The sequence below is a fragment of the Gouania willdenowi genome, chromosome 12, assembly GCF_900634775.1.
Source record: "Gouania willdenowi chromosome 12, fGouWil2.1, whole genome shotgun sequence".
In the NCBI taxonomy this organism is placed as follows: Eukaryota; Metazoa; Chordata; class Actinopteri; order Blenniiformes; family Gobiesocidae; genus Gouania; species Gouania willdenowi.
The window spans coordinates 1,045,310-1,060,205 of NC_041055.1; the positions used below are offsets into that span (position 1 = coordinate 1,045,310).

The 14,896-nt window shown below is 38.6% G+C and overlaps 1 protein-coding gene across 1 annotated transcript; it reads right to left on the reverse strand.

Annotated features, from left to right (window-relative positions):
• Positions 1 to 4,839: 4,839 nt before the first annotated feature.
• On the reverse strand, positions 4,840 to 14,260 carry LOC114473653 (S-adenosylmethionine synthase). The gene is given in 10 exon segments (XM_074783824.1): positions 4,840 to 4,942; positions 5,010 to 5,078; positions 5,080 to 5,120; positions 7,682 to 7,860; positions 9,168 to 9,387; positions 11,648 to 11,791; positions 11,871 to 11,913; positions 11,915 to 11,981; positions 12,225 to 12,437; positions 14,179 to 14,260. Coding segments are annotated over 10 exon segments (1,161 nt in total).
• Between the last annotated feature and the right edge of the window lie 636 nt (positions 14,261 to 14,896).

Below are 14,896 nucleotides of genomic sequence, written 5' to 3' on the forward strand. Positions count from 1 at the left end.
CTAGTTGACCTAATGTAAATAAAGTAGGAGGGATTAGAAATAAATCCTGCTCCCTGATTGGTTGGAATACTTTCAAAAGCCAATGGCAAGCCTAGATTTGCTTTCCCTGCCCCTTTATTAGCATATAATGCTAACTAGTGACACCTTTATACTTAGTAAAGTCTACTAGTGCACTAGTAAACCTAATGTGATACTAGTAGAGATTAATAATATCTCTGATTCATACGACCCCACATCTGAAGATGCTGATACTCTTTGGATCATATTTCAGACGTTGCTTTAACCAGTTCCATCAAAGCATGAAGACACAATTTGTCAGTGTAATGACTTTATATCCCTGATGGTTCTCTACCACTGGTTCCCACTCCAGCTGTTGGCTGTAGGGTGAAGTTATGAGGCCCCCCTGCTACCAAACCGTGACTATTGTCTGATTCCAGCCTGAAGACGGCACAGAGGAAGCCTGCTAATGATCCAGCCTCTTCACTCAGCATGGTGGCAACACACACACAGCTCATTTTTCACTCATTCGGCTGCATCTCACTTCTACCGTGTGAACATTTACATTTCTGCTGCTCATTATGTTAATCAGCTTTTTATCTTCTCCATACATTTCATCATCACGCCTCATTTCCAGTCCTCCCATGCTGCCATCACATCTCACCAGTCTGTCACCAGCTCAATCCGCCCATTTCCACAAGAATATCACTACAATACTGATATTTGGACCCTTAATAATTAATAATGAATAATTACACTGTGGTGTCCAAACATCAGGATCTACTTTAACCAGAGCGAAGAATAATAACAATCATACATGAACAACTATGACTAAGAACACACAAAACAACACAAAAATACAGATTACACAAATAGACTTGTTATGTATCAGAGAAAAATACACAAAATGACCAAAAAATAAAACTACCACAAAAACACAAAATGGCTTCAAATATAAAAAAAAATTACAAGTATACACGACACTAAAAATGCACAAAAATTACCATAAACACACAAAATAGAAAATACACTAAAAGACTTGTCCTTGACCTCATTTGGAGACATGATTTATTGCTCTGGTTGAGTGATGGAGTCCAGGCGAGGCATTGATGATTTTATAAAAAAAGGTTTATTATAAAACTAAGTAAAAAAGAGTACAAAGATGGACAAAATTAGTGACCGCCCTGGGCGGACGTCCGATGATCGAGACCCACTCTAACTAACAGTTTCACAGCTTAAGCTTTTATACAGATAACAGAAAAAGTTCCACCCTGAGGTGAGGAGAAGGAGGGAGTCAGATGCCCAACAGTGGAAACATTTGAGGACGATGAAGACGTGTATATTATGAGGAAGATTGGGCGCCACTCTTATCTATCCTTGATAGTGTGTGTGTTCGTGTATATCTGCATGTGAGTTTGAGTTTTGGCAGAGACTCTGTGTTGCACTGAGTACAATACGATCTGTACTGTTTAATCTAACATGATTCAGCTGTTCAACAGTGCAGAGTAATGGAGTCATGTATTAAAACATGACAAATTGTACACATGAACATACATTTGACGATATGATGATGAATATAAAAATTGCCATAACAGACTATATACAGTATATTATATATTAGAGAAAAGTACACATAAAATTGAATAATATACAAAATAATGCCAGAAAAAAACACAAAATGACACTAAAATTAAACAACAATGACTACAAAAACACAAAATGATAGAATACACAAAAAGACTATAAAAAACATATATATTAGAGAAAAATACACAAAAATACATACAATTTACCACAAAAATAACACTAAAAGTACACAAAAATGACAAAAAAACACACAAGATGACTTCAAATATACAAAAAACTGAGTAATATACAAAACAACACCATAAAAACTAAAATTAAACAATAAAGACTGCAAAAACACAAAATGATAGAATATACAAAAAGACTATAAAAAACATATTATACATTAGAGAAAAATACACAAAAGGACAACAAAAACACACAAAATGACTTCAAATATACAAAAAACTGAAGAGTATACAAAACAACACTAAAAAATACACAAAAATGAACAAAAACATACAAAATTACACTAAAAATAAATGACTCCAAAACCACAAAATGATAGAATACACAAAAATACTATATAAAGTATATTAAATATTACACTAAAATACATAAAACTACCACAAAAAAAAGACTACAAATGTACACAAAATTATAAAAATATACAAAATAACAGAAATAGGCAATAACTCAAATATGTTTGCAAAACGAGCAGAAAGCAGACTAAACTAAGCTCTGATTGGTCATTGATATGCTGATGTCACATTTTTGTTGCCCTGCTGTGGAGTTTCAGTGAGTTTGTGTATCTTGAGGGGTTGGGAATTAGTTGGTAGTTCACAAAATGATTCATGTTTTTTTCTTTCATTTGTGCTTCTTCCTGGGGGGCCATGTTGGACGCTGTAAAGGGCCGGATTTAGGCCCCGGGCCTGGAGTTTGACCCGTGTGCAGTGAATAATGAAAGCAGTAAATTAACAACATGTGTGACACTCAACAAGAAGGGAAAACACGTTTAGGACATGATGGAGATATAGAGCGTTGTGCTAGCGTAGCCAAACATAGCCTAGCGTAGCCTAACATAGAGTAACATAGCCTTGCGTAACGTAACATAGCCTAGCGTAGCCTAACATAGAGTAACATAGCCTTGCGTAACGTAACATAGCCTAGCGTAGCCTAACATAGAGTAACATAGCCTAGCGTAATGTAACATATCCTAGCGTAGCCTAACGTAGCATAACATAGCCTAGTGTAGCGTAACATAGCCTAGCGTAGCGTAACATAGCCTAGCGTAGAATGCTCAAAGACACCATTAACATCAGCTCTCCTCATGGACCTTCTCTGCACAGCAAAAAAATAGTCTAGTAAGGGAAATAATAAGAGCACACACACACATTCATATTAATTACTAAATGCTGAGGGTCTGTGTGTGTGTGTGTGTGTGTGTGTGTGTGGAATAAAGATGAAGGTAGGAGGACAAAATCCTCACTTCCTCTTCCTCCTTTTCTTCTTCTTCTTAATAATAATAATAATTATTATTCTATCATCTCTCCATCTTCCTTTGTGAATCTTTTGTAAATGTTTTGTGAACTTTTCCAGCCCCTGATGGACGTCTGGAGGCTGGAGACTGATGGCTCTAACCCATGGACGTCCTCCTGATTCCCTGAGCGTGATTAAACATAGATGTGTGAAAGATTGAGCTTTAATAATTGACGGAGCTGTAATATCAGGCTGGAGGAGTTACTCTGCTTTGAAATGCTCATTCCACTGTGTGCCTGTGTGTGTGTGTGTTTTTTTTTTACATTCACGCGTCTCTAAAATAATTGGGTGTCGTTCTGCTGCTGAATATTTCATCTGTTTTTAGCCTCACTGCCTCCTGAACAATGGCCTCAGCCCCAAAAAAGAAGAAAGATATGAATTTTTTAGCCATTTTCAATAATTAAGTGTGTGCAAGGAGGGGTAAACTAATGTTAGACAGAGGAGGGGGACGGGGGGGGGGACATTAGACATTCATTATTTTATTTATTATTAACACCAGGCGTCCCATTAGCATTCATGGACAAAGGGACTCCTGGGAGGAAGCCTGTGGATTTCAAGGTGATTCTCGCCAAGTTAAGGTGGAAAGTATCAAAGTCCAATTATTACATTATTACCCAGCATGCATCAGTCAGCGGGGGGTCAGACGGCACATTAAACATCCTTCTCACGATGTAGAGGAAGCTGCACCTCCACCAACAGGTCACGACTGCTCAGCCTTTAACTTTCTATATAGGATCTGTTCTATCTATAGATCTATATTTATAGATCTATATCTATCTATCTGTACCAGGAATGGGCAACTCTTATCACAGCAGAGCCATAAACATGTGACTGTGTCTGATCTAAGGGTCACAAGATCAACATTCATGTCATCATCAGAATAACGACCAATCAGAGCAGAGCATTAACACAGGAAACAAAAAAGGAACTGTGTACTGTGTTCACATCACGTTTTGTGTTTTATTTCATCCTTTTTTTTTTTGTCATTTAGCATTTTTTTTTTCTTTCATTTTTTGTAAATTCTAGTTTTGTGTATTTTCTTTTTTTAGTCATTTTGGCTATTTTTGTTGTCATTTTGTATGGTTTTGGAGTCATTTACGTGTTTTATAAACGTACTTTTGTGCATTTTTTTGTCGTCATCATTTTGTGTTTTTTTTCTGGTATTTTGTGTATTTTTGGAGTCCTTTTCTGTGTTTTTTCTCTTTTGTGTGTGTTTTTGTTGCTATTTTGAGTCATTGTGTAGATGTTTTGTGTGTTTTTCATTAAGGGTATTTTAAGAGTCATTTTGTGTGTTTTTCTGTAATGAAGTTTTTATTATTATTTTTTTGTGTGTTTTTAAAGTCATTTTGTGTATTTCTCTGTTTTTTTGTGTGTTTTGGGGTAATTTTGTTGTCAGTGCACAAATATACATTAGCAAAATAAAATAGAATCAAAGTAATAAACCCAAAAATTACAGCTTTACGTTTATTTGTTTCAATTTTTCAGTTTCTTTGTAGTATTTTTAGAATCAAATGTTCAAAAATGATGCTACAAGTTATAGCGCTAACATTCTGAGCTCTACTATGTATCTATAGACAGTATTTTTTATTACTATGACTATTCTCACAATAACGGACAGAGATATTAGTCTTTTGTTTACTAATTGATTCCACATGATTTCCTGTATAGTGATCAGTTTGAAGCACTGTGATTGGTTAATGATGATTTTGAAGCTCTGTGATGATGGACGCTCGTCATTCAGGTGATCAGAGGCTTAGGCTCCTCCCACGGAAACTCGACTCGACCAAAGTGTCCATAGCAGGCGGTGTTTTGGTAAATGGGTCGTTTCAGTCCCAGCTCTCTGTCACACAAACACAAGCTGTTCTCACGCTGCTCACCCCCCCCATGACCCCCCCCCATGCACACACCTGACTATGACCCCGGGTCGGAGGTCAAAGTTCTTCTGGATGATCCTCAGCAGCTCGTCCTCGTCTCTCGCTGATGGAGAGCGGGCAGCTCACACTGATGGCGTAGGAGATCTGAACCACACACACATTTCATGTAGAGTCTCATAGATGAGTGGGAGTATTTTTACTTCATTTTACCACATTCTGAAAGTTTTAAACCAAAAACAGCCCAAAAGTACATCTATGAGGTTTTTTCAGTGAAAGATTTTCAGTGCATCAATAATTGTGTGTTTTGTTGTTATTTTGTGTGTGTCTGTTTCAGATGCAGCTGATAAAAGCATGTTGTATATTTTTGTCATTGTTGGTTCTGCTGGAGATTTCTTCCTATAAAAAAGAGGGAGTTTTTTCTTCCCACTGTCACTAAATGGTTGTTCATGTGGATCTTGTTGGGTTCTTTCTTCTTTTTTACTATGAACTTTATATTTTGTTCAGCGCTTTGAGATGACTTTGTTGTATTTTATGCTATATAAATAAATTGAATTGAATTTTTGTGTGTTTTTGTTGTAAGTTTGTGTATTTTTTTTCTTCTTATAGTTAAAGACTGCAGGTTAGCATTAGCATAGTTAGCTTAGCTTTGCTACAGGCCTTATAGTCAAAGCCTGCAGGCTAACACAGTTAGCTTAGCTTTGTTACACGTCTAATAGTCAAATCCTGCAGGTTAGTACGTATTTTTATTTTTGCCATAATCTGTTATATTTATGTTTCTATTTATTGTTGTTTTATTTTATTTTTCTTGTGTATTTTTGTGTATTATTGTTGTTACACATGGACGACAAGTGTGTGTGTTTGTTTCCGATGCAGCCGATAAAAGCATGTTGTGTAATTTTGTCATCATTATGTGTGCTTTTGTTGTGTGCCTTGTCGTCATTGTTGTTAGCCTGTGTCTTTTGTGTAGTTTATTGAGTTTTTTTGTACATTTTTAATTTTGTTATGTGTATTCTTCTTCTCGTTTTATGTCTTCGTTTAGTGCATTTTGTAATTGTTTTGTGTTTTTGTCATCATTTTGCATCGTTGTCATCATTTTGTGTATTCTTGTTGTGTTGTGTGTGTTTTAGGCAGCTGATACATACATTTTGTGTAGATCAGAGGGTTAACAAACTCTAAGTTTATCCATAAACTCTGGGTCAACATACCCCGCGATGTGAAACTCTGTGTATCTGATTCCATTACAGCTGGTATGAAGTGGGTCAATCAACCCTGAGTATGTAAACCTTGGGTTACTGACGTGCACGCGCGCGATAAAAAGCCATCATCAATGGATTAAAGGTTAGAGGTACTACCATGGTAACCAACCTGAAGGGTGAAATAAGCGACCCATCGCTTCCAATTGCGGTGTCATAATTCACTGCACCATCATGACTTCAGAGTTACGTGATGTACAGATCAAACTGTATTACAGTATAAAACAACAATCAAGCCTTAAAAGTGGATTCATGTAAATTGTCATCTCCTCCTTTACATTCTCCATGGGTCAGTATTCAGGGAACTTTACTACAGAAAGTAAATGTTTTAATGCAGATCAACCTCTCAGCGTCTTTCCCTAAATGATCTGTATCCACAATGTTATAAAGAAAACTACTGTTTGCACAAAAAAAAACCCCAAAAAACATAAAGCAACACAATATTAATAATGACTAGTACAGTGCCCGTCGGAGGTATGTATTCATGTTGACAATAACAGGAGTTCCACAGTGTGGATGGGAAAATGAAAGGGATATGTATATCTATATATTTTCTTTTGGTAGCCACAACATCACCAAAATTTAATCAGCTGTTCCTTGACCCATTATCAACATTTCCTGAAAATTTCATCAAAATCCGTTCATAACTTTTAAAGTTACTGTGTACAGACCGACAATGTCGCACTGCATTAGCTTAGCATTAGCATTACTGTGTGTTGATGAAGTCACTGTTGTTGACATCAGTTAGAATATTCTGATTGGAACTCTGATGACATCACTGTTGATGACATCAGTGTTCGAAAACAATGTTTGACAGAAGTTCCACAGTATGGATTGGTCATTTCAAATTGGTTTTAAATTGGTTTTGGAATGACCAAATTACTCCAAAGTTATGGATGCACACACTCGGGGTATGCGCAAACTGTTGACAAAGTTTCAGGTTTATCAGATACCGCGCCAGGGAGATATTTGCTCCACAAACACACATGCACACACACAGACGTTCCATGCTTTTATAGATAGATGTGAACACGTCTGTGGTGTGTGATGTTACTAATGTGTTTCAGAGAAAAGTGTAAAGGTTTATTAAAGTGTTCAGAAACGGTGTTCAGGTGGGCGGAGCCAGGTAGAAACCCAGGGTTTCTTTGATAAAACCTGCCAGCGACCAGGTTTAGTTAACGGACAATGTTACCATGGTAACATACTCAGAGTAGAACATACCGCACATTTAGGAATGAGATACTCAGAGTTTCCCTCATTTGAGCCTGAACATACTCAGAGTTTGAACATAACCTGCTTTATGGAATAAACCTCCAATGTCCATTTTTGGTGTATTTGTTGTCGAACAAGAATGAGAAGAAAAACCCAGACCCAAGCCCGTCTACCCAGCTCACTCACACGTGCTGTCCCCATGCTGCTGATCTAGTGTTATATTTCTATATTGAGTCTAACCTGGACGAGGACCCTCCTGCACAGTCCGGCTTTCACCAGAGACTTGGCCACCCAGCGCGCCGCGTACGCCCCCGACCGGTCCACTTTGGAGTAGTCCTTTCCAGAGAAGGCTCCGCCCCCGTGTCCCCCCCACCCTCCGTACGTGTCCACGATGATTTTCCGCCCTGTGAGTCCGGCGTCTCCCTGTGGGACAGAGCAATCCAATCCAATCCAATTTATTTATAAAGCACTAATAAAAACAACTCAGTTAACCAAAGTGCTGTACAACAGGGCAATATAAAAATACAAATTATTAATAAACAGTACAGAAGCATCACAGAGTACAATTGGAACAGTAAAAGTCACCTTCAACTCTGGTTAAATGCCAAAGAAAACATGCATGTCTTAAGGTGTGATTTAAAAACAGGAAGGAACGTTCGGTCTCCTCTAAGTTTGCGATGCGCCTGAGGAAGCATAAGCAACGCTTGATTGGCTGACCTGAGATAACGTGCTGGGGAGTAGGACACGCGCAGGTCGGACAGATAAGGCGGGGCAAGGCCATTAAGGCATTTGAAGACAAATAACAGACTCTTAAAATCAGTTCTGTATTGACTGGGAGCCAGTGAAGGGAACACAGAACAGGTGAAACATGATCATGCTTTGGAGAGCCAGTTAGAAGGTGCTGCAGCGTTCTGACCCAGCTGCAGGCGCGTGAGCGAGGACTGACCGATGCCGGTGTACAGAGCGCTACAATAGTCCAGCCGCGTCGTGATAAAAGCATGGATCAGTATTTCAAAGTGATGCTTTGAAAATGAGGACTTTACCCTTAATAAAGCTTAATAGTGCTGCTCATCCAAAAATGTTTCATCTAACTGAAAACAATTTTCTCCAAAATGAGAAAGATCGTTAGGATTACGGCCCGCCTTTGTAGTTAATGGCTGAACAACAGCAGTCCCCACTAGGGGGGGGAACCTCTGGGTACCTCACGATACGATACGCGATACAAAGCTCACGATATGACAATATTGCGATTATCGATGTATTGGTCAGAAATCAATCTACGATAATCTATGACATACTGTAACAAGAAAAAAAAAGATTAAGTGAAAAAATACAATTTTTATTTTATATCTCTGAAAGACATTAAATTGAAAAAGTGTCCTATGAACAGTGACACTATTTCTGTAAATAAGTGTCAACATACCAATGTAAACTAATAAGTATCTCCAATAGTGCTTTATGTAAACAATAAATAGGGTCTTTCTTATCAGTGACACCATTATAGTGTAATATTACAGTAAACAATGTATTGGTTCCTTCAACAGTGACAACATGAAGACGTACCTGCACATTTTAGTGAAACAGCAGAAAAGCTTTTTTTAAAAAAAAAAAAAATTGATAGCGCGAGCATATCGATAATCAATATTGCGATATATCACCGTATCAAGATATTGTCACCGTCCTAGTCCCCACATGGTTCTAAAACAAAGGCGTCCTCTGACGTCACCAGCCCGAGGTCCGCCCCACAGGAACTTCTCGCTGGGCAGCAGGTGGTAGATGGTTCCCTGGTCCAGGTACTGGGGGGGGACCACCTTCACCACCTTCTCCATCAGCTGGAGACGAATGTCCTCCAGGACGATGTCCTCACTGTGCTGCACTGAGATCACCACGGTGTGGACACGCAGCGGCTCCATGGCCCCATGGTTGTCCCGGTACTCCACTGTCACCTGCAGGGAGGAGACAGGACAAGGCAAGAAGAGACAAGACAAGATAAGAAAAGACAAGATAACACATGACAAGACAAGATCAAACATGACACGACAAGACAGGACAAGAAGAGACGAGACATGAAAAGACAAAACAAGTACACAAGACAAGACAAGTACACACGACAAGACAGGTCAAGAAGAGACAAGAAGAGAAATGACAAGACAAGTACAGAAGAGAAGACAAGACAAGCCAAGACAAGAGAGGAATAGACAAAATCAAACCTGATAAGTTAAGACATAACAAAGGACACGATAAGATAAGACAAAATAGGACAGGGCAAGACAAAACAGGAAAGTAATCAGATAAAACCTGACAAGAAAAGAAAAGACAAGAAACAACAAAACAAGTCAAGTTAAGGAAGGACAAGACAGGACAGGGTAAGATGGGATAGGACAAGACAAGACAGGAACAGATATGATATAACATAACAAGAAAAGAAAGAAGATAAAACAAGAGGAGTTCAAACAGGACAAGATAAATCAAAACCTGACAAGATAAACAAAAAACAAGACACGTTAAGACATAAAGGTCAGGATAAGACAAGTATACAAGACAAGACAGGAATAAACAATGATCAAACATGAAAAGAAAAGAAAAGAAAAGACAAAACAGGACAAGTTAGGCCAGGACAAGACCAGGGGGTATTTCATCAAAGTGTTCTCAGTAGAACCAGGCTTATGGTTTAAACCTGTTCAGCTAAACCGTCCGTGACCATACTGGTTTTTACCATTTCATCAAACTCTTCTCAGCTTCAAGCTCAGCCAATCAGCTGACAGTGTTTAGATTACGTGAACGTCCTCATAAGACCCATGAGATCGATCACAGATTTAATGATTAGAGAGTGACGGCACATGCGCTGCAGCTTTTACGATGAATGAGAAGCCAATAGGAACCAATGCTGAGACCAACAGGAAGTGATGTCATCTTTTACTGAGCAGTGAAAATAAATGGACACGTTAAAAAAACAAACTGTGGTTTGAACATTTTAAAAGTAGTAAAGGGTTAAAGAATGTGTTATTTAGTCAATTTATCATAGAAAACAACTGATCATGTGATCACACACTGATCACGTGATCACACACTGATCACGTGCGTTTGATAAGTTTTTTAACACCTGTCAGTGTTTAATAAAAGAGATGATGTAACTCACAATTAAATAATATGTAATTAATGAGACTAGTGAGTGTTTGAATAGTTTGATGAACTCAGCCCTAAATGAACAGCAGGAGCAGCAGCGGTGCTGTTGGATGCTGTTGGATGCTGTTGATGTCACATCCAACACATTAGATGCTGCAGGTGCAGGTGAGTGTGTACAGGAGGTACGTGCACTGTGTGCACATCTCTTAAAGTGATAGTGTATCTTTGTCATTGGGAGCCTTAGTGCTCCGCCCTGTCCCTGAAGCCCCTCCCTCTCTGTATATGCACAGCTTTCTCATTATTAATCTCTGATTAATAAATGGACACATTTCTATCGTGTGGTAAACAGAGGTGATGATACACACGTATCCATACATATTATTACTGATGGTTTAAACACATGGAGACTGTGATATCATTAATAATACGCTACACATTAGACATGTAATAATGATTCTATCGTCATTTGCATGGATTTAAAATCATATTAAAACATTTACCATGATATTCTGTTTAATTTCCTTTTAAAATGCCGTATTAAAGTGGTATTTATAAAATAAAGTATAACAGAAGTCTTTTTGACTAATTTTTCCTTTTGTAGATCTATATTGAATGTTTTAAAGCATCACTAAATAACTTCTTTAATAATGATGACATGGTTTCATGAGAGTGACTCAGCAGATTAAACCTGGTCAGGAGCAGGTTTGACCCACGGACTGTGTTACTATGGTAACCAAGGTGTTTTCTCGTTGATGAAACCGCTGTTCCAGTTAGAACCTGTCAGGTTAAACCTGGACTTAACCCTGAGCTGGGTTTGATCAAATACCCCCCCAGATAAAACAAGACAAATTAAGACAGGACAAGGTAAGACAAAACAGGACAGTATAGATAAGATAAAACATGACAAGATAAGACATAACACGGGACAGGATAAGAAAAGACAAGAGACAACAAGCCAAGATAAAACATGGCAAGATAAGAAAAGAAGAGAAACGACAAGACAAGACAGGACAAGCCACAATGGGACATGACGACAACATCCGATGAAACACGATTGCGATTAGTTGTAGGAAGTGGGACCTGGGACTTTGCATCGGGCAGAATCCAGGGACACTCTCCGCTCTGCGACAGCTCCCTCGTCCTGTAGTTGAGTTTGTGAGCCAATAGGAGCGTGAGCGGCATACATTCCTCCGTCTCATCGGTGGCGTAGCCGAACATCAGACCCTGAGGAACACATCACAGAGGAACTCCTGAAATACTAACACAGACCAGAACAGCATGAAATCCACAATCTGGTCCAGACCTGGTCCCCAGCATCGATGTCCTCCTCATCTCTGCCTTTAAACACAGTCGGAGATTTCCAGCATCTGTGGCTCCAGAGTCAGTAGCACGTTACACGTCTTATAGTCAAAGCCTGCAGGTTAGCACAGTTAGCTTAGCTTTGTTACACGTCTTATAGTCAAAGCCTACAGGTTAGCACAGTTAGCTTAGCTTTGTTGCACGTCTTATAGTCAAAGCCTACAGGTTAGCACAGTTAGCTTAGCTTTGTTGCACGCCTTATAGTCAAAGCCTGTACGTAAGCGTTTGCACAGTTAGCTTAGCTTTGGCTAGCTTTTAAATGTAGGTTAGCAACAGAGAGCACGTCTCCTTCGTCTACCTTTGGACGAGTCATCGTAGCCGATGTCCCTGATGGTGTTCCGGACCACAGCTTGGAGATCCACGGTGGCTTTGGACGTCACTTCTCCAACTAGTAAAATCATAATCATTCCCGTCTTAGCCACGCACTCTGCAATGACACACAACAGGGAATTAATGTTCAATGAATGATGAAGATGAAGATGAAGACATTTTATCTGTGGAACACAAAAGTCTGAAGCTTAAGGATGTGAATATTCTGTAGGAAAGACACTCATAAGTAAACACACCAAACCACTCCAAAAACACACTAAATAACACAAAAATACACAAAATTACTCCAAAAAGATAGGGACGACAACAAAAACTCACAAAATGGCATAAAAAAAAATAGACAAAATGACAAAAAAAAAATACACAAAATGGGGAAAGTGTTTAAGCATAGTTTTAGTTTGCGGTATCAGATTAATGACATTTATTATTGTTTCATTAAAAAAAGAAAGAATCCATCCGAAAACACACAAAATGTGAAAAAATATAGAAAGACTTCAATAACACAAAACATGACTTAAAAGACAGACAAAACCATAACGTAAATACACAAAATTACACATAATATACAGAAAAAGATACAAAAGGAACCAAAAAAAATCACAAAAATACAAAAAATGACCCCAGACATACAAAATGGCACCAAAAACAGACAAAATTACAACAAGAATGACTACTAAACACACGCTAAACAACACACAATAAAAGAAAAATACACAAAATGACTTTAAAATATATAAAAATGGTCTGTGGGTTTCCTAAAGCTGTTCACTAAGTAAATGTTTATGATCTGTGTGTTTATATCTATTTTATTTTTATTTATTTATTCAGTTCATTTCCGACATGGTTGCATTCACAGAAATTCATTTGACATTCAGAGCAAAATCACATCATTATTTTTTTTTTTTTGTTTTTTTGTCCTTTTTTTTTTGTCCTTTTTCATGCCGGAAAGGGCGACGGGAAAAAGCATTATGCTTATCCAGATCCGTCCCCTAATTTGAACACAGATAATTTTACATCCAACCTCGTTTCTTCCCTTTTTTTTGTCCTTTTTTTTGTGATGTGTTCTCGTCTGCAGTCATTGTTCCTGTTGTTACTCCTCCTCACTGTCCTTTTCCTCCGTATTTCCACGAGCTTTCTTTTCCAGTCGTTGTTTACGTTCCTCCAACTCTCCAAACGTGAAGTTCTTCTGCTTTCGGAGAACCTTCATATCCTCTGAAAGTCGCCTCAGCTTACGATCCATCCGGAAGGCACATGCACATACACATACCCCCATCATTAGCAGGCCAAAGATCATGACTCCTAGCAGATAGATGTCCTCCACATCTTCTACTGTCAGCTGGGAGAGACAGAGCATCTGGCTTCTCCCTCGTGCATCCATAACATATCCACCTGGGTATGTGTCCTTTGGACACGCTGGCTCGTGCTGAAGCAATAGCCTCGTTGAGAAAATTTTGTCAATGGCGCTCAATGACCAGTTGATGAGTTCCATGTCGTTGCTGTAGAGTTCAATGGAGAGTTGACTTGAGATCTGTATGTGTGTAGAAATGTCCTCCTCGTTTTCTCCTTAAATTGTTTCAGATTATCTGACTGTTGTGTCTCTGCGTCAAGGCTGTTCCAGAGGTTCATGGCTCTATACACAGTACTATGTTTGCCAACGTTTGATATGACCCTGTTTGGTCTAAACACATTATTATGTCTGAATTCATAGGGATTTTGATTGTATGTGAAACGTTTTTGTATTCGATGTGGTAGTTTATTTGATGAAGCCCTAAATGCATGTATTTGTGTGTTGTAGTGTATTATTTCTTGCAGTTTTAGGTATTTTGACTTCTCAAATAAATCGTTTGTGTGTGTGTTGTGTGGTACTTTATGTAAAATTCTTATAGCTTTTTTTTTGTTGTTTAAATAGTGGTTCAAGATACCACTGTGTCCTTGACCCACAGACTCAGACGTGAAGAGGAAAGTTTTCCCGCCGCTTTTTCTTCTTCTGCTGTTCGGATCCATGTTGAATTAAATTCCGAATCTAGTGAAGATAAATGGTAAATGGTAGATGGACTTGATTTATATAGAGCTTTATCACCACTGAAACAGTCTCAAAGCTTTATATATCAGCTCATTCACCCAATCACTCTCACATTCACACACCAGTGGGACAGGACTGACATGCAAGGCACTAGTCGACCACTGGGAGCAACTTAGGGTTCAGTGTCTTGCCCAAGGACACTTCGGCACATAGTCAGGTACTGGGATCGAACCCCCAACCTCTCGATCAGAAGACGACCCACTACCACCTGAGCCACGGTCGCCAAATGACCGTTTATAAAGTCCAGCTGCTAAACGTTTGCTTTAATAATCAGCCTGAGTTTGACTAAAGTGTCATTAAAGTCTGTGACGTCACCGTGAGGTTCAAAGTCTGATAGATAAACCGTCAACAAGGAACTGCAGCTCCTCACACGGCCACAGGGCGTCGCTGTTGGACAATATAAATCACACACGTCCAACTCAAGGCCCAACAAAAAAAAATCACAAAAACCCTAACCTTATTACACCTTAACCCTATTACACTAAAGTTCTCAATATGATGACAAAATTCAAAATGCAAAAATTGACTGAAAACTACACAAAAAATAGCCCAATAAT